Source organism: Gekko japonicus, unplaced genomic scaffold, assembly GCF_001447785.1.
Source record: "Gekko japonicus isolate JY-2015 unplaced genomic scaffold, Gekko_japonicus_V1.1 scaffold1135, whole genome shotgun sequence".
Lineage (NCBI taxonomy): Eukaryota > Metazoa > Chordata > Lepidosauria > Squamata > Gekkonidae > Gekko > Gekko japonicus.
The window spans coordinates 392,679-401,230 of NW_015161987.1; the positions used below are offsets into that span (position 1 = coordinate 392,679).

The 8,552-nt window shown below is 45.9% G+C and overlaps 1 protein-coding gene across 2 annotated transcripts in view; it reads left to right on the plus strand.

Annotated features, from left to right (window-relative positions):
* NDRG1 (N-myc downstream regulated 1) overlaps window positions 1-3,384 on the plus strand; it is a 51,823-nt gene extending 48,439 nt beyond the window's left edge. For both annotated transcript variants that reach the window (XM_015429810.1, XM_015429811.1), the window contains 3 exons: window positions 1,202-1,237; window positions 1,849-1,900; window positions 2,844-3,384. In XM_015429810.1, coding sequence (XP_015285296.1) covers window positions 1,202-1,237; window positions 1,849-1,900; window positions 2,844-3,139 — 384 coding nt within the window. In that variant the 3' untranslated portion in view covers window positions 3,140-3,384. The remainder of the gene's footprint in view (window positions 1-1,201; window positions 1,238-1,848; window positions 1,901-2,843) is intronic.
* The last annotated feature ends 5,168 nt before the right edge of the window (window positions 3,385-8,552 follow it).

Consider the following 8,552-nt stretch of genomic DNA (forward strand, 5'->3'; position numbering starts at 1 on the left):
AATCAGGGAAGCGGGGGGGGGGGGGCTCAGTTTGCAAGACCTGAGCAAGGCTGTTATCGATAGGATATTTCGGTGGACACTAATTCAGAGGGTCGCCATATGTCAGAAGCAACTTGACAGCACTTAACACACTTGCACACAAATTGCTGCGGCTTATGGTCCACTTCATCAGATGCTTGGAGTGGCTTTGCAGTTGACAGAAGGTAACGAGGTATCTGAAATAGACCCTAGTCTATGAAAGCTTATTCCACAATAAATATACTAACCTTTAAGGCGCTGGAAGGCTCCTTCATGTGTTTGCTTATGGTTAGACCTGTGCTTATGGTTTGACCTTTGCTTATGGTTAGACCCTTAGATCTGTGATGGCTTTTGGGGGCATTCAGCAAAGACTTTGCATGTTCCTGGCCATCCTGACATTCTGCACCCTCCTGCTCCCAATGAGTAGGGATATTATGGCATCTCAGGCACGAACGAGATTTTATTCCAGCGTAAGCTTTTGTGAGCTAGAGTCTGCTTCTTCAGATGCATGTAGTAGAATACTCTAGGCAGACTTTTATCTTCATAACCTCACATATAAACAGTGGGGAAGTCATGCAAGAGGCCTGATCAGTCTGCACACATCTAATTCCTGAATCCAAGCAAGTTTATTAGTCACTGTTATTTGGGAGGTAACTTGTTCCTGGAGTCTGTGGATGAGCGTTAAGTCACTTTGCTGCCCTGTGAGCATAATATGCTTGCAAGAAATCTGCACAAAGATACTCAGAGATCTGTGCCTCAGTGAAAGCCCTAATCGAGTTGAGTAGGTCTTTTATTTGTTTAAACCTGGGTCATTCCTGTTTGAAGCACTGGGTTAGGTCTGCGTCCCTCTTTTTGCAAAGTCTATTTGCTGTAGATCAAATCTGTGCTTCTCCCTCAATGTCAAGATATGCATCTCTGTTATCCGCCACTAGTGTTAGAAGCATTATGTCTTGAATTGTGTGAATTAGCATACGGCTGGTTTTTTTTCCCCAGGAGTGGATTTAGAAATCATGCTTGCCATTTGTGTGGCCATTGTCACACATCACAGCTCAAGGGGTATGAGTACTGTGACGGCATGAATTCCTTTCTCTTGGCAATATGCCTTGTTTGTATAAGTGTAACAAAATCTGGGGTCTTTAATGGACACACAAGGCCCATTTTTGCCGATCTTTTCTCCTTGCAGATGGCCGACTGTGGTGGTCTTCCTCAAGTTTCCCAGGTAAGATTTGGCAAAAGTCATTTTGGGGACCTTGGATAGCTGATCTCACTGTGCTAAGTAATGGATTCACTCCCATCTACTAATAAAACCTTGTGGTATTGGATTGAACCCAAGTGCAATATCCTTACTGAAAATGGTTGCATAGAGGCACATACAGGATGCAGCCTCTATTGGCATCTTCTCCTACATTTGCATGGTTGAAATACTAAGGTAGTAGCCCCTGGTAAATGATGGTCTTAGATGCAGACTCAGGGCAGTGCACTTCACTCGGTGGTGGTGGAGGGGGGACACATTGCACTTTTAGTCCGAGACAGTTTGCTTACTTTTTTTAAAGCCTTCGTTGCCAGGCCCAGTTCACACCTGGCAGTTTCAGGACAAAAGAGAAGACTGTCTTCTTAGCCTGATACCTAAAGCTGTGTTGCCTCCCCCACCATTTTTAGATTTTTCTGCAAACCGTGGGGTTCCTCCAAATTTCTAGAAAGATCTCCCCTGTATGCTTCCCAGTCTGTAGATTTAATAGTCTGCATCTAGGGCCATGTTCAGAATTAGATATGAGCATTAACAAGTTTACAGTAACTGGTGATTTTCAAATATTGTACTTCCTTCCACAGCCTGCGAAACTCGCTGAAGCTTTCAAATACTTTGTACAGGGAATGGGATACAGTAAGTACATGTCTGAAGTAAGCTAGCAGTCTGTTGCCATGCCGCATTGTTAGCTTGAGCTGCAAAACAGGCTTTGAGTTTAGAATTTGAAATGGGCAAATGGATTATTTATAATGACACAATTGCTGGTATGCTTTAGACCGTAGGCAGGCATGGGCCCTGACCAATTTGCAGTTGAAAACTAGGAGAGGGAATACAGTGATCGGAAACGGCTGTTTTAGGAAACAAAGAGTGCTTTGTGACATTTGGGAGGGGCCGTGGCTTAGCAGCAGAGCATCTGCCTGGCATGCAGAAAGTCCCACGTTCTGCCCTCAGAATCCCCAGCTAAAAAGGATCAGGAAGCAGGTGATGTGAACGACCTCCATTTGAAGCTCTGGATGGCCACTGTCAGTCTAGATAGACAATAGTGACTTTGATGGACCAATGGTCTGATTCAGTATAAGGCAGCTTCATTTATTCCATAAAGTCTTATCTCATTGAAATCTGGCCTAAATAACATTACCTTCTAAACCTGAAATTCAGCACCATGCCATCTCTTTGCCATTCTGGGCTCTCAGGTCCACTGTCCCCAGGGATTTCATACCTCCTGTATGTTTTCAGAAAGTGCCATAGCCGTTTTTGTTCTTGCGCAGTAAGGATTATTCCTGGAGATCTCCTCTCTTGAACTATGCATTGCTTCTGCCTGTTTTTCAGGTTCTTCTCCTTACCCTAGTCTCCCTTTTCCTTTAGGCACCTAGTTTCCAATGGATCGGTGGTGCATACATATCTCATTAATGAATATTATTGTTGGATTGTTGCTATCTGTTCATCATGACCGCCTTTTGTACACTTCTCTGTTGATTTCAGCTTGTGTGGTGGTCATTCGGCCACCTAATTTATATTAAAAGAAAACTGACCTGCTGACAGGCCAGCATCTCTCTAACACCTGATTTTTCCTTTGCAGTGCCTTCTGCGAGCATGACCAGGCTCATGAGATCCCGAACGGCTTCTGGTTCCAGCGTCGCCTCCTTAGAAGGAGTCAGGAGTCGGTCCCACACTGGTGAAGGAGTGAGAAGTCGATCCCACACTGGGGAGGGATCCCGAAGCAGGTCCCATACCAGTGATGGGGAGAAGACCAGATCCCACACCAGCGAGGACACCCGGAACCGCCCTCACACAGACACCCGCATCGAGCTCACTCCCAACTCCGCAAACAACACTGAACCACCGAGCCCGAAGTCCATGGAGGTTTCCTGTTAAGCGAAACAGGCCGGAGTTGTAATTGAGACCCAACTGCCACCCACTTTGTGTCACGATATTTGATATTTAACCCAAAGCATTTTCTGGCTCTCGTCCCTTCCCAGAGTTCAACAGGGACCAATAAAAAACATCTCAGTTGCTCTGTATCCCTAACAGAGGTTGCTGCTATTCTTTTTCTCCAGCTAATTGTAGATGTCTTTAAAACTTATCCAGTGGGAAAGCGAACACTGGTGGCAGAGTCTTCAAAGCAGATATTATACCTTCTTCTCAAATTTGGCATTTTTTTTAAAAAAAATTGCCACATTTGTGTAGAAACTTTGCTTTGGAAATAATAATTCCTGATGGGAGACTTTTGTTTTCTTACAAAACAAAAGTTACAGTCTCCTGTTGAATCTGGAATTACTCAGATCTGTACATATTTAAATAATCAAACGGTATTGTCCATTTTGGCCTCTTGAGTAGTATTACAGGGCCAGTTTTTCCTACACTAATATAGGGGGTGTGCTGCAACTTCCAGGCCAACGGAATCTTAAAGCCTTTTATTTCTTCTTACCTGACATCCCGTTGCAGAGCTCCCTCCTCCTTCTTAGATCGCTCGAAATTGCTTCTCTGCCTAAAGGCAAGATTCAAATCACTGAGGAACCTACTACTGTTCAAGGCTTTGTTCTTGCATCTGGAAGAGTTTTTGGAGGCAGCAAAGCTAATGATACCACTTTGGGTAATAGCACTTGGCAGTGAGAAACAGCAGGTGGGGGCGCTCTGGTTCCCTGCTGGGTGGGTTCTTTGATCTCTCCCACCCGCCCGAATAGTTTTCTTGGCCGTGGTAACAAATAGAGGATTATCTAATCAAGCCCAACAGTAAATAGGCTTAGAATGGTGGGAAACCTGTATGGTGGTTGAAGTACGGCGCATTCAACTGCCACAGTGTTCGGGCCTAAAAATTCATTATTAAGGTTTAACTGCTGCTGGGCGAAAACATGTTCCGCTTTGTTTTGAGGTAGGGAGATGCAAGATGGCAATGGAGATATATTCCACGGTTGTAAATGTAGCGAGACACAGAGACTGATTCTGCAATCGAAGGCTATCCTCCTGATGTCTGAAGAACTATATTCTGGGAAGCAATGAGCAACCCAGCTGATTTCCAGCATAGGTGGGAATTCTAGATTTCCCACACACACACACACACAGAGGCTTTTTTTCTCTTTGCTACATCACAATTGTTAACATAGCTAATGATTTTCAGATATTGGGGGGCTTTTCCAGATAACCAAACTCTTGTATAGGCAAATTGCCTACTTATTTTGTTTTTTTTAATGACAAAAGAGTTTTCCTGGTGGTTTGTAAGGAGAAGCGCAGACTTGTAATTGAGAGGCTGAACTTGTTTATTTGGGGAGAGTTTATTAAAGAATTATTTGTATTTATTTCAAAAAAAAATTAAATTTGTAACTTTGCAGTGGTTTGTGTCTGTCCTGTGTCATAAGCCTGGCAGCGGGCCCCTTCTGGGGAGAGAGACATTTTTGTCAAGAGTGGCTTTATCTGACTGGGTGTGTGGACCAAACACGACTGATATACTCTTGTGGAAGTCCGGAGGCTGAAGATGACCTTGTCATTTTAAGTAGTAAAGAACCTTGGCCACATGCAAATAGACACCTCAAGATCCTAAGGAACCAATAAAAAACCTGTCCTGTCACAAAATGCACTTGGTTTCCACGTGGCTTGTGGCCTATGGGAGGCTAACGGCACACACTACCTGTGCAGGACAGAATGCTCCTAATTGTATTTGCTGTCCTTTGAGCCTTTAGAAAAAGAAGGCTGAGATTCTTAAGGTCCTGAATTCTCTACCCATTACTAATGCTGGCTCTTGTACAGTTTGGTGTAGTGACCAGTTTGGCATAGTGGTTAAGTGTGTGGACTCTAATCTTGGAGAACCGGGTTTGATTCCCCACTCCTCCACATGCACCTGGCTGGATGACCTTGGGCAAGCCATAGTTCTGATAAGAGCTGTTCTTGAAAAAGAGTAGGTTCTGTCAAAGCTCTCTCAGCCCCACCTGCCTCACAAGGGTGTCTGTTGTGGGGAGGGGAAGGAAAAGGAGTTTGCAAGCCACTGAGACTCCCTTGGGTAGTGAAGGGCGGGGTATAAATCCAGTCTCCTCTTCTTCTACATCACCAAACATGTAAACCCCTCTGTATCTTTTTCTGTGAAGGATGGTTTATCCTTATTTGCCAAAGTAATTGCCTCTTGTTGCTCTTACAGCAGCTAGAAGTCATGCTTTGATGCTCTAGCAAGTGCAACTCATGTTCAGATTATGTATTATGTTCCTATTTTATCATCCAGCTGTGCTCTTTGCCTTTGTTCATTCTCTTAAATCAAGCCAATGGTGTCTATTCATCTCCCCTTATTCACCCATCTCATTTGTTAGCCTGTAACTGAACACAATCAAGTTAATTCAGGACATCGTATTCCCCATTACTATGTATGGGCGTGAAAGTTGGACAATGAAGAAAGCTGACGGGAAGAAAGTTGATTCAGTTCAAGTGTGGTGTCGGAGGGTTTACAGATCCGAAGGACAGCCAAAAAGACTAATAAGTGGGTTTTGGATCAAATCAAGCCTGAGCTTTCCCTAGAAGCTAAAATGGCTAAGGCTATTGTACTTTAGTCACATATTGAGAAGATAAGGGGCACTGGAAAAAACAATAAAGCTAGGAAAAGTTGAAGGTAGCAGGAAAAAAAAGTGCAACATGAGTTGGATTGGCTCAGTAAAGGAGTCTCAGAGTGGCTTACAAACTCTTTTCCCTCCCCTCCCCTCCCCTCCCCACAACAGACACCCTGTGAGGTAAGTGGGGCTAAGAGAGCTCTTTCAAGAACAGCTCTGAGAGAACTTGTGACTGACCCAAGGTCACACCAGCAGCTGCATGTGGAGGAGTTGGGGAATCAAACCCGGTTCTCCCAGATTCGAGTTCGTGCTCTTAACCACTACACCAAACTGGCGCTCAAACTGGTTGAGTAGATCTAAGAATAATTTAATGGTTCTCATAGAATCAGCAAAGGAGGAGAAATTCCAGCACATTTGATTTGTAGCCGTTCTTGGACTTCCTTTTTTTTATTGTGGGAAAGTTCCCTCTTCCTCCAGGTTTGCCTTCCCCAAATATCCCTTTGAAGAAGCTGTGCTCTTAATAAGAGACCCGTCAGTTGAGACGCGCCGGCAGTTAAGAGACAAGCAAAGGGCAGGCAGTGGGTCCATTCCGAGGGTCTCTGCTTGAAGCGATCGTTACAGCTTAGCAACTCTTTTGCAAACATAGCCTATGCCGTGTCATTTCTGGGCTCTGCCCAGCGGCTGATCCTTATCCCATCCTAGAGGGACTTTGGCTGGCTGAGGAGCCTAAGCCGCTTAACTTTAAGACAGTCCTGGAAGCAATCAAATTCTCCTTGAGACGGCAAGGTGAAAAGACATTGGCAGGGCCGTGGGATTGGAGCATCGGAAACCCTAAAGCAAGAGCTGCGCTTGACATAGATCAAATCCCCTGCTAATCCATGCCCAGAAGTCCGCAGCTGGTGAACTGAGACCAAACAGGAGGAGACAATTGAGATGTCAGAAGAACCAAGAAGATCTGGGCCATAGAGCAGTAAAAGCTATTGACGGTCAGTAGCTCAGAGCTGTAACTGATCTGTGAGTGTTGTCGGGCCTCAGGGAGTATATATACCGTATATGGCATCCAACCAGCCTTTTTGCTCAACTGTCCCCAATTCCCATCCTTATGACAGCCTTTGACCAATGTTTCCTGTAGAAGAAGAGGAGGAGGAGGAAGAGATTGGAATACCCCACCCTTCACTACCCAATGGTGTCTCAGAGCGGCTTACAAACTCCTTTCCCTTCCCCACCCCACAACAGACCCCCTGTGAGGTAGGTGGGGCTGAGAGAGCTCTGACAGAAACTGCTCTTTTTCAAAAACAGCTGTGCCAGAACTACGGCTTGCCCAAGGTCATCCAGCCAGGTACAAATGGAGGAGTGGAGAATCAAACCTGATTCCCCCAGTTTAGAGTCCACGCACTTGACCACCACACCAAACTGGCTGAGTTAGTGTGAGCTAGCTCACAGTTTTTTAGCCTCCAGCTCACACATTTTTGGCTTACCTCAGGAAGGAGGGCTCCAGAGCAAACTTAATTTATGCAGCAGCCGAATCACTCGCTCAGAACTTTAATACCCGGAGCTCACAAGACTCCACAGCTTAGAGGGGGCATTGCCCCTCACTCACTTGGCTTTTCTCCATGATCCTTGCATAACCTTTTCCGTGGTCAAAAGGAAGCCCTCTTCTCCCCTTTGGACCGGTGGAAAAGCAGGTTGGACCCAACCCTTTTGTTCTCTTCCAGAGACAAAGGTGGTTCAGAAAGATGGGTTGCTACTTGTGAGCTGACTCTCATCCTAGCTTTGCCTCTGGAAAAGAGGATTCTGTCCTGACCAATCTCCTCAGATCTCAGAAGCTGAGCAGGGTCGCCCCTGGTTGTTATTTGGATGGGAGGATGCCAAGGAAGCCCAGGGTTGCTATGCAGAGGCAGGCAATGGCAAACCACCTCTGCTCACTTCTTGCCTTGTAAACCCTACGGGAACACCATAAGTCACCTGCAGCTTGATGGCAAAAAACGAAGAAGAAAGGATTTGCTGAGGCCATGGCTCAGTGGTAGAGCATCGGCTTGATATGTAGAAGAAGAAGAAGAAAAGATTGGATCTATACCCCGCCCTTCACTTGGAGTCTCAGAGCGGCTTACAAGCTCCTCTCCCTTCCCCTCCCCACAACAGACACCCTGTGAGGTGGGTGGGGCTGAGAGAACTCTGACACACACTGCTCTTTTTCAAAAAACAGCTGTGCCAGAGCTTGTGACTGACCCAAGGTCACATCAGCCGGTGCAAGTGGAGGAGTGGGGAATCAAACCCGGTTCTCCCAGATTAGAGTCCGCGCACTTAACCACTACAGCAAACTGGCTCTCCCCAGTTCAATCCCCAGCATCTCCAGCTAAAAGGACTACATAGTAGGTGTTCGGAATGACCTCTGCCTGAGACCCTGGAGAGCTGCTGCCAGTCTGAGTCGACAATACTGACCCTGATTGACCCAATGGTCTGATTCAATACAAAGCAGCTTCATGTCTTTTGTAAGGTTGTGCAGAGTTTGTCTAGAGGTAATGGTGTTGTGGGACGGAAGGTAGCATGGTATAGCCCAGCCTCATCAGATCTGGAAGCTAAGTAGGGTTGGTACTCAGATGGGAGACCACCAAGGAAGGCTCTGCAGAGGAAGGCTAAGGAAAACCACCTCCCTGGCCTTGAAAACGCCTTGCTGGGGTCGCCATAAATCAACTGAAACTTGACGGCACTTATGCATGTAGCAGTGTCATGCTGCCATTGGGAAGTGGCATGCAGAG